The following is a 15,975-nucleotide window of genomic DNA, read 5'->3' as shown; positions in this document are numbered from 1 at the left end:
TCCGTCTAACCCATCAATTGAAAAGCATGCCAAGTAAGTAACGGACTGAGTATCCCGGCAATTTGCCCGTCGGGGACTTGATTAAGATCTCAAGATACATCTGAGTCACGATATGTCATAATCAAATGCACTATTATATTTTATTCAAACTTTATTTTGTCTATTTATTAACTTATTATTTATTTTTATTGAAATTAATTCGAGTAAATAGAAAATTAGCCATCAGACGGTTAAATGACGGAATTGTTTTTTAAATAAATTGGGACATCCCATATGAAAAAACAATATATGGTTAGAATATATAAAATCATATATGTTTGCAACAAAAAAATATATGATATATTATATTGTATGTTATAAAAAATCATATAGAGATTTTTGCCGATTTAACATAAAATTATATACAGTAGTAAATATATGTATTCCATACATGTAACTTATATGTTTCTTATATTAAGCCATATATACATTTACATTTACCTTATAATATATTGTATTGATATATTTCCGTTTGTATTCAAAAAATATAAAATTTTTATATGAAATAAAATATATGGTAGCATATAATTCATATAATATATGGCACCATATATTTTCTTTGTTATATTTAAGCATATATTTTATTCAGTGTAAGTATATGTATATGGGTATATTATATCGTCGCTTCAAATTAACTAATTTTGAAAATTTTATCGGTAATTTAAAGAGTATATTAAGAAACTTTTTTTTTTCCATACACAATATAAATATATGTTTTTATATATGATCAGAATATATTTTTCGTATATGATAGAAATATATATTTTTATGTATGATAAAAATATAGTATTTGTATATGACAAGAATATATATTTTCATATATGATGAAAATATATTTTTTTTATGAGATTGACATATATATTTTATATATGCTAAACATATACGGACTCGTATATGATGAATATTATGTTTTTTAATGTAAAAAAAATACATAAAAAAATATAGTTAAATTCACCTGTCAGAAAACTGTCAAAAAATTCATAGCCTCACTAAATTTTTTTTTATCTACTCTGCTCTGCTTTAATCGATAGAGCGCCCGGCCGGCAACCGAACGGACCGCGGTTCGAATCCGGCTCTGGGGTTTTTGATATAAAAATTTTTTTTCTCGACTTTTTATGAATTTTTTACAGATTTTCACGCTTAGTAAACTAGACACTGAAATATTGAGTCGAAAAAAAAAATCATAGTTTTTAAAAAAAAAAAAAATTTTTTTTTAATTATCAATAAATTATAAATATATTTTTTGTGACATTAAAGCAGTAGCTCTCTGACCATAAATCTGTGTAATGCAATAAACCCAAAAATTGAATACCTAAAAATTTAAAAGCAATAAATAAATTTATATAGAATGATATTGTCTGATATTAAAGCTCCGGTAGTTTTTAAAATTTTAATATCTTATTTAGTCGTAATATTTCATTAAACATCGACTTATAAAGAATATTTTAGCCATTAAAAAAATATTTTACTCAGTGTCTTTAGATAATAAATAATTTAAGTAAATAAAGTTTATAAAAACGTCGATAATAATAAAAAAAATTTATTAATAAATAAAAACTGGATTATTTCCATTATTTTGCAATAAATGTCAAAGAAATAAATAAATCGAATTATTTAAAAATAGAAATAACAGTTTACTATGTAACGGCCTTGAATTTGATGGCTGAGTTATATGTAAATAAAACAGTAATGTATTTAAGTGTAATAATAAAATTTGCTTCAACTAAACGCGTATCATCATCAGCATCAAATAATAACCGTCTTAATCGTACATAGTAAACACATTGACTACTAAATTGTTAATTTGGAAAGTTTAAATTGTTTGGGTTATAGTTGTTAAATATATTATTTTACTTGAGCTTAATATGTCTGACAATGAACTGATTGCTAGTTTAATTTAAGATTAATGATTAATTTTAAATTTATGTTGGATACTTTCCAATATATACAATTTAATCTTTGTTCAATTTTTTATCAAAAAAAAAAAAAAAAAATATATATATATATAATAATATGTCAAGAAACCTTAAAATATATATATATATATATATATATATATATATACATATATATATATATACATATATATATATATATATATGAAAGTTCCAATTTGCGGTTAATTATAAAAGTTAATTAAAAATTTAATTATAAAAAAAACATTAATCTAAAAATTTTTAATAATTTTTTTTTACCGATCAAATAGATGAGATTTTATTATCATGAAAAATTTAACAACAGAAAATTAAATGTAGAAAACCATATGACAGTTACTGACATATTTTTTATTAACAAAAAAAAACTATGTATATAAAATAGCTTTCATCATTGGTGGTTTCTCTCAGCACATTAAGATGATGCTTTTTAAAAAAAATAATAGTATAAGAAATTAAAAATGAAGAGAATATAAACAGGACAGGCTCCTGCTGACTTTTGGCTCGAGAAATCAATTATAAAAAGGGTTCTACCGAAAGCTAGCCGCACACTTGTCGTTTTTATATATTTACTTTTTTTATATACGGCGTTTTAATCCTCATGACAGGGTAGTGTTTATCTGTATACTATTGTAATTAAGTGCAGATATTTCTAATATATTAAATTATAATTTGTGTTTGAGAATTTTTTATTTCTACTTCTACTATTTTATTTATTATATGCCGATTTTTTTAGATTTATATATGTATATATTTATATATATATATATTTATATATATATATATTTATATATATATATATATATATATATATATATATATATATAGAGAGAGAGAGAGAGAGAGAGAGAGAGAGAACTGATATCTAAATTTATAGACCGTTAATTACGAAAATTTATTTTTATTTTGCAGATAATTTATTTCACATAAATAATCTAAGAAAGTGTAATCTTTATGCAGACAAATATCATTTTAAATAATGCCGCGGGTACAATTGTCATAATTAATTGATCTCATGAAATATTATCATCGTTCATAAACTTGTTCTCGTACATATATTATAAATATATTTGATATTTATAGTAAATTAATTTATTAACTATCAGCAAATTTTATAATTAGTATAACTCAAGAGTTTAAATACTCGACAATTTAGATTTTTTTCTCAAAACATCCTTCAGAAACTAGTTAATATAATCCGGAGCTTAGGATTTTAAATTATTTTTGAAGACAAATTATAATAATTCGTGTAAATGTTTACTAATGATGAAATTTTTTTTTTTTTTTTTTTTTTCAAAACAATTTTATGAATGAAAAAAGTTTAGATCTATAGAGATGTGATTTTTCAAAGAATTAAATCTATGAAACTTCTAACAGATCTACGATCAAGATGGATCTTATAGTTGCCAGGACATTTTCTTCGAGATCTATGAGAATCGACAGAAATTATCGATCACCAGTGACCTCTGTAGCCATGATAAAAAAGATTGATCATGACTTGCCGATCTACGTAGATCTTCATAAATTACAATAGATCATTGATAAATTATTACAATAGATATTATTGTTAAATTATCAAAGATTTGGTCAAATCAGTAGAGATTTTTTTTGATTACAATAGATCTAAGATCATCGGATTCGAGATCTCTAAAGATCACCATAGATCAAAAATCATTAACGATCTGCTGAAATCATCTAAGATCTTTCGCGATCTATTAAAAATTTCAAATCATAGATCTAAATTATTCTTTCCCGGGGTTGAAATCGAATGAAATTTTTAAAAAATTGACAATAATTTGATGTTAATTTTCTGAAAAATTAAAAGAACAGATTTTTTGTAACGTCACCAGATTTCTGCTTTCAATAATAATAATATATTTATTTATTGACATAATTAGAGTGAATGTGTATCATGCAAAGAAAATCTCAACAAAGACACCAGTCTGGTGTTAGTGAGATTGCGAAACAACGGCAAACTTTGTTGACGAGTTCATGACCCTGAAAAACACCCGAGGGTTAATTGATAAAAAAATAGTTATTGCGTGTTTACGATAACGATGTCTTCACCCATTTGCCGTAAACTATTTAATTAAATATCTCGCTTTCCAGAGCAAACGTTATTCAATTGTAAGTGTCGTTCAATCTAATTAGAATTATTGCTCACTTTATCAATATATAATTTCTATAGCATATAGACCAGACACATTTATCAAATGTAATCGTTCTTAATGCTGTCAAATTAAAGAAAAAAAATTATCTTCACATTTATAAAAATAATGGATTAAATTGCCAACGATTTTTTTATTTTTAAAAAATAATTAATTGAATTGTTATCTCGTGATTTTTTTAATTGACAATTAACTAATGAAGTAAAAAAATGATGCAATTTAACAAAAATACATTTTTAAAAAAAATTCCGCTGTCAAAATTTATTGTCAGATATCGAGATATCTTGATGAAATAATTAAAAAATTATATTGATTTTTTTAAAAAATATGACGTATGATATTTTTCCCATTTTTAATTGAGAACATATTTAACGACATTACTACGCATTTAATGAATCATAATTATTTATTGTTGATAAGTTTGATTTTTAATAGACAATTATTATTCTAAATACGCAGTACTAAGTTATAAAATGTTATATTTTCATATAACTATTAATCATAATTTAATAAAAATTAAAATGTTTCTGCTGATAAAATTTTTGAAAAAATATAGACAGCAGTTTTTTGAGTTTCAAATTTTTCTGGGCAAACCGGATATGTATTCAAACTTTTATTAGATTTCAGAACTGGTAAATAAAAATTTAATCATAATGTACCTGAAAGTCGGAACGTTTTTCATGCAATGAAACGAAAAAATTTGTGATTTGACATTCTGACATTCTGAAATTTCGGCTAACGTGCGAAACATTTAAGAAATCAAGATCTAGATTTTGTTCTTTTTAATTCGTTTTTGTAAAAACATGCAATGCAGCAAATATATGTATTTTTGTTTCGTGAAAAACGTTGCGATCTTCAGGTACATAAATCATAAGCTTTTATTTCATATCCAGTTTCTAGTTTTATAAAAAAAATTTTTTGTTCAAAATTCCATCTAATCTAAAACAAAAATTTTCCAAACATTAAATTATCCTCACTAAAAATAAAGGGAATTTATTTTATTTATAAACTGAGAAAAAAAAATTTTTATAATAACAATATGTCCTCGAGTAATAAATCGATATAAATTATTACATGATCAATTTCATATATATCTAACATAGAATCATTTTCTTGACAGAAGAAAATATGGATTTCTTTGATTAACAAAATGATTCCGATTCAAATCTTAAAATTTTTGCAGCAAGAATATACTAAATTGAGAATTTTTGACAGCATAATTTCTCGTTACAAGAATATACATCAATTCTAAAAATTATTTTTTTTCTCAGGGTACTCTAAATTCAATAATTAGTAATTAGTGTTGTTGTATTTAACTTTTATTCAAAATTAGTGACAGCTAGAGCAATGTAATACATTTTTACAACAGATACATTGAGAAATAAATTCATTAGCTGACTTATGAATAAAAAATAATCAATTTTTAGATGGACTGCACTCAACAGAAGTATAACTGCTTGCATGATATGGATGATAGACAGAAATGTCACATTTCTTTACAACCCCTTTTTTAAGCAGCTTGCAAATATCAGCATAATGGCCCTTTGGACAATTGGTTTCACCGAATTTAGCTTCAATACGATAATGAACTGCTGAATCTGATGTTAGTTTGTAAGACGCACTGATGATTTCCACGATAGCAAACTCATTGCTGTCATTGCTGCCGTGCGAGTATTCATCAAAAGCGTTTTTGGCTAATTGTTTGACATCTTGTGAATTGACGTCAAACTGACGCCATTCTTCCTGGCCTTCATCAGCAATAACAATGATAAGCGAAACTTGCAGTATAAAAAACACCAATATTGATTTGAATAGATTATGTTCGATGAACATTTTATCGAGTGATGCTTGAAAATATTAATAAAACTCTTAATTGTAGCTTTAGAGTAGAAAAGACACGTTTTTAAACAACAGTTAATACAAGTGAATTAAACGCACCAAGGCTGACTAATGTACTAAAAATTTTATAGAGTTAGAAATGTTCTAATGTCCACGTCTCACGTATAGACAATTAATCGTGAAATGATAACAACTGAAGAATAGATAGTATTTATTGTTATATTTATCAAGAAAAGAAGAGCTATCATGTGAAAATGAATAACGTGGCAATTACAGTATACAAAAACATATATTGTTATACATATATGTTTGTACAAGTTTTTTTTTGCATTCATTAACAGTTTTTTTTTCATGAAGACTGGGAGCAATTTTTTATAGAACTTTTTCATAGATAAAAATAATTTACCTGGCTCATGATTTATATTTACTGGGAAAACTCAATAATTAGAACCAATGTAAAAAATTATTACTCAGTATACTAGATTAATTGATAAAAAATTAGTTCTAGCAGCATGAAAAATTGAAACTTGTGAGAATATGAAAACACGTTGATTTGACAATTAAATTTTCTACCATTGGTAATTAATCAACGGAAGTAATTAATGTTTCTTTTAAGTAATTACTCTCACCGAATATAATGTTTACTTGATACTGGGTGTCAGTAGAAATATGTAGTAATCAGGGGCGAAATCAGTGTCAGCAACAAGTTGACAGCCATATTTATAAATCGTTGATGGAAAATTTTTAAAACTTTAATTGATTTATTTTGTAACCTGTGGATGATCTTTTGGAAGGAGAGTCCAGGTTGGGATTTTTCGTGACAATATAGATTTAGTTAATGCTTGCAAAGCCAAATAAAATTTAATTAGATATTACTTAATCACTTATACTTTTGTTTTTTAGTAAGAAAATATTATTGACTGTCGATTAAATTTAAAGTCTGCTCATAACAACTTGCTTGGGGTAATTAAGTCTGGGCGCTGCGTAGCTTAGTGATAAAATTGAAAATTAGAGACGTCAATGCGTCAAAGATTCCTCGTTAGCCGACGAGGCTACGACGAAGTTTAAAATTTATTGATAATAAATAAATAGATGATATAAAAAATAAAATTACCTACGCGTGGTAAAATTTTCGTTCAATAGAATTGTTTTTATTAATACAAGATAATATATATGAGGACAAAAGGTCACATCATTAAGAGTTTGCGTTAATTTTTTCGACGGGAATTTCAAATTCTCATTATAAGTTTTTTTCTTTTGTTTCAACGATTGGCAAAAAAAAAATAATAACACCTCTAATAAAATGAATGTTAAACGACATAAATATAAAAATAAATATTAGCATAAATAAATTTCTTTGTCGGTGTGTACTCGGTTATTTAACTTCAATTTGCATTCGCATTTACCACTCTGTTACTTTGCTCTCGTTATTTCCGCCTGGTTGTCGTCACGCTTTAGTATCGGTCGTCCGTAAAGAGTCAAATAAAATCAGTACAACATACACGTGCTTTTTTTCATAATGTTTACACGTTTAATCGAGTATATTAACATCTGCAGAACTGATAACAGTATGACCAATTCACTTCCATATATATTTTCTTTATCAAATTTAGTTGGTTGGAATTCCGTATTTTTTTGAAAATTCCCGCCGTTTTAAATTTAGACCAACAGAATACATATGAAGCGCGGGAGCAAATGGGACTCCCAAATTTTTTCATGAATTTAAAATACAGGGGCAAGATGGGCCGCGAAAAAAATTTTTTTTCCATTTGGAAAAATTAAATTTGAATGTTTCCCGGTATTCAAATATTTTGATAAGTAAATGATATAATAATATATCAATTAAATTAATCCAGTGTATTTAAATTTATTATTATATTAATAAAGTATATATTTTAAATCACTTAAAATAACTGGTTGCAAATAATGTAATGAGTTAGGCACGTGCGTATTTATGAATGTGTGCGTGAGAATGATTCAAGTGGTTATGGGAATTAAAAAAAAAATCTAAAACCACTTGAAGAAAGTGAAATAAAAAAAATGAGTAAAAAAGGTACGGAAAGGAAAGAGAAGATGGAGAAAAGGGCGACTGAGTTTCGCTGCAGTGGCTGCTGGGGTCGTTGATATTTAGACGGAGGCAGCTCTCGTATGGACGCAAAAACGTCGTTAAATGCCCAACTCCATGGAGGTCCGGTCTTGTGGTACAAGTTGTGTGTTAGGTCAATGGACCCTCTTGGGATATTAAATCTTTCTGGAATACATCATCTAAGGGCTCGAGATTTAGTATCTTTTTTTTACCCAAAACTTGGATGTCTATTTTTAAATAATTATTAGCGTCATTAACTATTTAATTAATACGGCTATTAAAAATATTTTAAGATTTTTAATGACAACTTTTTATTATTTTTTTTTTTCCCCAATTAAAATTAAGTAGAATTTTTATTATACCGAAAATAATTTTTATTTTAAATTAATTGCTCTGTAATTAAATTTCTAGGCATATAAATTACGCGGGTTCGAGATAGAAAATATTAATTGAGTTACAACTGGTGTGAATATATTTTCTTGAAATAAATTAGTCAGCAATCGACGGTTATCAAAATGTATAACAAATATCAAATATATAAGTTGATACTGTTGTATTTTATTTTGGAAATCGCGATCTTCGCAGCTGCAAAATCGCTCAAGGGAAAATGGAAAGATCTGGATGTGAATTCCACAGAAGCTAAAGACGCGGCACAAATGGGAATGGAAAGATATTCAAAGAAATATTATAAAGGTGAACACGAGCTGATTGTCGTTGAAGTTAACAGAGCTGAAGTTCAAATTGTCCAGGGATCGAAGTATAGGATTAAAGCTGTACTTGGAGAGACCGAGTGTCCTAAAGAAAGCAAGTCTCGAAAATGTAAATTACTTAAAGACGCTGAACTTCTTTACTGTTATTTCGAGATGGTAGGCCAACCTTGGAAAAAACAAACGAAGTACCTAAACATTCAATGTCATACAGAATCAGAAAAATAGACAAGCTGCATAAAATCGAAAGGATGATTTACCATTTTTTTTACATACATCCGTGTAAATTTTATTTTTGGCCGAAAGGTCTCTATAATGAGACACTTAATGTGTTAAAAAACAGTACTTCTAAAAAATTGCATGTAAAATTGTACATCATCTTGTATTAATAAAAACAATTCTATTGAATGAAAATTTTACCACGTGTAGGTAATTTTATTTTTTATATCATCTATTTATTTATTATCAATAAATTTTAAACTTCGTCGCAGCCTCGTCGGCTAACGAGGAATCTTTGACGCATTGACGTCTCTAATTTTTAATTTTATCACTAAGCTACGCAGCGCCCAGACTTGATTACCCCAAGCAAGTTGTTATGAGCAGACTTTAAATTTAATCGACAGTCAATAATATTTTCTCACTAAAAAACAAAAGTATAAGTGATTAAGTAATATCTAATTAAATTTTATTTGTCTTTGCAAGCATTAACTAAATCTATATTGTCACGAAAAATCCCAACCTGGACTCTCCTTCCAAAAGATCATCCACAGGTTACAAAATAAATCAATTAAAGTTTTAAAAATTTTCCATCAACGATTTATAAATATGGCTGTCAACTTGTTGCTGACACTGATTTCGCCCCTGATTACTACATATTTCTACTGACACCCAGTATCAATTAAACATTATATTCGGTGAGAGTAATTACTTAAAAGAAACATTAATTACTTCCGTTGATTAATTACCAATGGTAGAAAATTTAATTGTCAAATCAACGTGTTTTCATATTCTCACAAGTTTCAATTTTTCATGCTGCTAGAACTAATTTTTTATCAATTAATCTAATGTACTGAGTAATAATTTTTTACATTGGTTCTAATTATTGAGTTTTCCCAATAAATATAAATCATGAGCCAGGTAAATTATTTTTATCTATGAAAAAGTTTTATAAAAAATTGCTCCCAGTCTTCAAGAAAAAAAAACTGTTAATGAATGCAAAAAAAAACCCGAATCGCAACTGTTTATTAAATTCGCACGCTAAATAAAGTTGATAATGACGTGAGGATTAAATTGGTATAAAAAAAACTTTAAAAAATGTCGACGGCCAGCTGATCAACAATTAGCAGCACTCTTTGCATCTCCCACGCATGTACACTCGTAAATCATTACATTACTGTTCAAGACAGCTTGAACAAGATCGTCCCGTCATCGTTTGGTGGCTTGAGCTCGCGTGTTTGTAATAAAAATAAAAATAAAAATAAAAAAAAAATAAAAAGGCAAAAGAAAAAACTATAAGATATGATGTCATCACTTTTGGGAGCGGAGATTCCTCACGAAACAAGACTTGCCTACTAATTTATAAAATTATCCTCAAATGTACAAAAGTTGTCAGATTAAATTGCTGATTTTCAATTTCAATTATTCTCGATAAATTTCCATTCTCTAGAGTTTCTAACATGACGAAATAATTATTACGGCGCCAGATATTGTGTTGCTAATATACAGCAGTGTAGTACAACAGTACTTTATATTTATATTTTAATTTAAATATAAATTCATGTGTATGTTGATATGTATTGGCAAACTATCATAACTTGCGCAGTGTATATTTACTTAGTTATATTTTTTAAACACTTGTTATTACTCATTTTCTAGCGCACATGGCGTCGTATTATATATCACGTACATTTAATAACACACTGATACCGATAGTTTACAAGTGTTATGTAAAATATAAGGTAGATCAAAGACCAAGACCAAGACCAAGACCAAGACCTTTTAATACACTTAGCGATTTATCTATTGGCTATAATATTCAATTGCACTGATTTCATTATATATATTTTTATTCATTTAAAAAACCCCTTCTAATAAATCTATAGATAAGAGACAATAAAAAATTTGACGCCAATTCTGTGATATCGAGTATCAAATTTGACACTTTTTCTATTTGTTGTCATCAAAAACTCAAAAAGTGAGCTTTTGAAGCATGATTTTCATAAAATGTTCTTTTTTTTTTTTTTTTTTTTTTGCTATTTTATGACAAGTGAAAAAAAATGACGAAATTTCGAATGTAATAAGTAGCAGAAAAAATATCAAATAAAACCCAACCACTTCGCGATCGAAGTGTGCGATTTTAATTTCATTAAAAAATATATCTACTTTTTAATGGTTAATGGAAACCATAAAAACTTGAAATTACACAGATTGAAGTAAAAACCTGTCGTAAAAATTCTAATTATTTTTTATCTCAATATTTATAGCCGCAATGAATAATCTCAAAAAATATATCAACTGACCCGAAAGAAGAAATTTAACAAAAGTTGATAAGTCTGAGCAAAATCATAAATGACATAATAAATCAAGGAAATAAAGTGAAGAGAGAAAAGATAAACTAGAAAATAGTCAGTTCGATTTATCTGTTGAGCTTTAATCAGTTAAAGTGGTCTTAGAATTGAGCCGACAACTTTTCATCGTTCTGTGTAATTGAAGCTAAGAAAAGAAAAGATTTCTTCCATACATCTACAGATTTATATATAAATATATATATGTATATTTATATATAACGATAGATTTTAATCTACCTCTGTTTCTACACTGACGAACAGCGGCGCCAACTCGACTGCTTTGTATAGCACACGTTCTTCGATTCTCTTGTATATGAATGATAATAAAAAAAAAATAATAATAATATTGAAAGTTAAGTCTGACGAGTCGTGTAATATTATTCACGAAGCCACCAAGTCTCTGACGGGCCTATTATCTCCCTTTCACGATCATTGAAATTGACCAGGCGAGAAACGACAGCTTTTCAACGACAAACTATAACTACCAATATTATACTAACTAAATCAGACTTATGTTACAATACAATAAAATAAATAAATATTATGTATGAGAGTTTAATAATAACACCATTAACTTATAACGGCGATATCTATTTTTTTTTTAAATTATTAGTAAATTTTTTTTTGTGCGGGAAAAATTATATTCAAAATTCTCAGTCAATGCAAATTAAATCTGAAGTGAATTTGAACGAAATAATTTTTTTTTATTCCGTTTCTTAGACTAAAATTCAGTAGAAATTCAAAATTGGAAATGCTGCAGATTAAAATAAAATCGAAACCTTTAAAAAAAAATTCTGTTTACTCTGAATGCGGGACAGTTTTTTTCAAAACCAAACCTCTCAGTAAAGTAAATTTTGATTGAAATAAAATCGGTATTGACTGCCAATTCATGACAATGTAAAAGTAATTAATTGCAGTCAAAATTTATAGCTGACAATTATTAAAAAATGAATCGATTTCTTTAATACGTTAGTATTCAATCCTTATATATTAAAATTAAATAAATAATTTATTAATGACGAAATGATACGTACGTTTATCGAATTTATTAAATAATAAATACTTGATGTGTCAATGTAAATAAAACAAAAGTTTGTCTGGTGCATAGAAATTACTAAATCATAATTTTTTTTTTCATTTCATTAAATTGTCTATTGATATCTTAATATAGCTGATGACATGTCGATAAAGGAATGTATGTACTTATGAAATCTGATTAGATTCGAGGACTTTTTAATAAATTAATATATATATGTATATATATACCTTTTAATTTATATCTTACTATAATTGTCAATTCAAAATTCAAATTAAGAAATTATAAAATTATTTACTCAAAGTTTTCTATAAATTATTTCTCTTAAATAATATTAATAATTTATATTTTCAAATAATCTGATATTTATGAGAATTCACTGAATTAAATTTATGAACATTTGGCATTAATCCAAAAATAAAATTTATATTTGTGTGTATATGCATATGAATATAAATATATCTAACAGTGGGTGATAGATGAAGTTTCGTAGAATATAAGAACAGTAATGTCTATGAAATTGCAATTCCAAAAAAAATATCGATGAATATACACCTGTTCGTAATAATAATAATTGCAGTGACATAAATCTGGGCTTAAAAATTGTGAGAATTACCAAGGACATGAAAATAATTTAATATTTATATCATTTGTAAAAACAAGGCTAACATCTTTTCAAATTGTATATATACTTATATATTTATATATATAAGCAGTCTCGATCTGGGACATTTTTTATATTTTATCTTTACTCCCGATTTTATTTCGAGTTAGAAAAAAAATTTCAAATTTTTGATCTTTTGACCCAAGAGAAAATTAATGAAATTCAAATAAATTATGCGAATTTCGTGGTAGTTTCAAATCAATTTTCAAAAATACATTAAAAACTTTTCTATAATTTTTTGTCGAGAACTCGAATGTTGCAAATTTGCCATGAACAGTAATTTTGAAAAATTTTGAGTTTTCCTGATCTTGATGAAGCTTTAGCGACCGTAATAAGTAGCGGCCACGCAAAAAATTGCTGGCCGCTACTTATTACGGCCACTGGCTTCAGCTTTATCTGATCTTGCAGAAATTGAGTATTAAAAAAAAATTAGTAGTCTAATATTTGGTAAATTTGACCAATATTAAATTTAAAATTAAAAAAAAATTATTTTGAATTCATTTCCAAAATTCTTATAATTGATATTTTGAAGACCGAAATTAATAATTTTATGAAATTAGTGCTTATATATTGTCGGCAAATAAATCCTAAGCTAATAATCTATTTCAAAATTTTCTTAGTAAGTCTACACCTGGAAACACTTCACATTAAATTTCCTGCTGCTAAAAAACGATTTTCGCTGCAACTTTGCAATAAATTTGTTAATTTAAACATTTCACGCTCCGGTAATATTCATTCATTTAACTACCACACATTACTTCAGTAATATTTTAAAATAAATGTATATAGGGGAGACCGGGGCAAGACGGCCCACCTAAGCCGATTATTATTCTTTGTGGGTTTTAACCATCAAGTCGATTTACTCTCGTCCAACTTTAACTCAATTCACCCAAATTTTGGCGAAGCTCCTGAAACAAAAATTTTTTTTTGGGGCAAGACGGCCCCCTCCGAAAAAAATAAAAAAAAAAATTTTTTTTTTTATTGTAAACAAATTTCCCGCGTCATAAATGTTTATATTTTTCTCTTTGACAACTGTATTTACTTTTATATTACTCGAAATAATTTTTTTTGATATAATACGAGTAATTTGTTCACTTCTGTAGAAAAAAATGGAGTGTTTTAATTTTTTTCCAAACATATTACCAAATAAAAGAATTAACCAAAGAATGATATTTCTATTAAATTAATCATGACTAGGTTATAATAATATAAAATACATATTTTTTTAGAATTTCTGAGTGGTTCATTTTGCCCCTAGTTTCACGTATAGGGCTAAAAATGAGTAAATAATTTGAATTTGTGATAATCAAAAGAAAACAAGAAAAAAAAATTTTTGGTTAATTTTTGAGGTGGGCCTTCTTGCCCCAGGGGGCCGTCTTACCCCGGTCTCCCCTATCGTCTATTAAACGAAATTTAAAAATTCCCAACTCTCATAAATATATTTTCATAATTTATTTTGATTAATTTAACTACATAAAATATATGATTTACGCTCGTCAATTTTTTTATTTCTCACGCTCTTATCGTCGAAACTAACGACCGCAAAAAATTCAGTATAATACTTCAAACGATCTATGATATAAAGAGTATTCAAAATATGTAATAAAAAAAAAAAAAAACGTCAAAAATAAAATCTATAAATAGTGAAAATTTTGTAATTGCGCCACTACAAGTTAACGGAAAGATTTTAACTGTTTTATACTTTGTACAGCTGCACTATCTAAAACCCACCATACAGTGCACAATACACCCACAAATAAGCGCCATAAACTTAGTATACAAATTCTATTTTTGACCCGGAGGTCACTGTAGTACAGCTCCAGTACTCGTTCATTTAAACGCGAATAAATTTAAATATATACCTTCAAGACTTCACACATTAAACTTTTTTTTTTTTTTTTAATTTTTTTTTAAACACTACTACTTACGCATAAACACTCCACGACCTTGCTTCCAACATTGTCATTTTTTTTTTCACGGTCAAGAGTGAACTACTCCTTCACATACGTTTAAATAAATCTGTATATCTATATCTCTGTATTTATAAACATAGTTAATTTTTAATTTTTTTTTTTTCGTTTACATCAAAAGAGATTGAAGAGTTCTAGACACCTAGACAGTTTTTATATATACAAACGTGAAAAATGCAGAGCTTAATCTGGGTGAGAAAAATGCGATGAATAAAAAAGATTTAAACCAGACCCGTTGACGACTGAGAGACTGGCAGTCTCAAAATAGTTACAGTTCAAGGTTTCGTTAGACTTTTAAACACGATCATATGGGAAATTAATGGAAATTTGTCTTTCTTACTTTGCCGTTTATTTTATTTTTCTATTTTTTAATTTTTTTTTTACTAAATTAGAGAAATAAGTAAAATATTTTTACGGTTGAAAAAAAATTATCTGTCAATCTTGTGAATGTGATTTGGCGGTTAAATTTTGAATTTGGTTTTTTTCAAATTTTATTGACTTAGGTTTAAAAGCGCCTCGAGTCCTTTGGAATATAAAATTTATATATTTAATCATTACTACTTTTGTTAAAAATAACGAAAAATTCGGGTAATTTTATTCCAATGAGAAAAAAATCCCACATTCAATTTTTTAGAATTTTGACATTTCAAAAAATTTTAAATTTTCGCGAGCATTTTCAAATATTAAACTTTCAATTTAAAATTTGATTTCTGCTAGATAGTCAATATGGTCCAGCTTTTTTGACAATATCGCATTTCAAACAAGAATAATTTCTCTGCATACCTGCAATAATTAAGGGAAGGGGGGGGGCAAAGAGGGGTACTTAAGGAAATACTATGGTTCCGAGGACTCAAATACGCTAAATCTTTTTGTTTCTAATGATATGCGGAGTAAGTAAACAAAAATTTCAGTTGCCGTTGAAACAAAAAAATTTCACTTTGGCGGGCAAAATAGGGTATCCCCTA

At 26.9% G+C, this 15,975-nt stretch overlaps 2 protein-coding genes across 6 annotated transcripts in view; both read right to left on the bottom strand.

Annotated features, from left to right (window-relative positions):
- LOC103579449 (A disintegrin and metalloproteinase with thrombospondin motifs gon-1) overlaps nucleotides 1-15,975 on the bottom strand; it is a 122,444-nt gene that overhangs the window by 76,401 nt on the left and 30,068 nt on the right. The window lies entirely within an intron of this gene.
- On the bottom strand, nucleotides 5,445-6,163 carry LOC128667753 (uncharacterized). Its single transcript, XM_053739044.1, has one exon. The coding sequence runs from the start codon at nucleotides 5,972-5,974 to the stop codon at nucleotides 5,558-5,560; it is 417 nt and encodes a 138-aa protein (XP_053595019.1). The 5' UTR covers nucleotides 5,975-6,163; the 3' UTR covers nucleotides 5,445-5,557.

The sequence above is a fragment of the Microplitis demolitor genome, chromosome 5 (assembly GCF_026212275.2).
Source record: "Microplitis demolitor isolate Queensland-Clemson2020A chromosome 5, iyMicDemo2.1a, whole genome shotgun sequence".
In the NCBI taxonomy this organism is placed as follows: domain Eukaryota; kingdom Metazoa; phylum Arthropoda; class Insecta; order Hymenoptera; family Braconidae; genus Microplitis; species Microplitis demolitor.
Note: the sequence above shows the minus strand (reverse complement) of the source record. Positions and strands in the feature narration are given on the sequence as shown.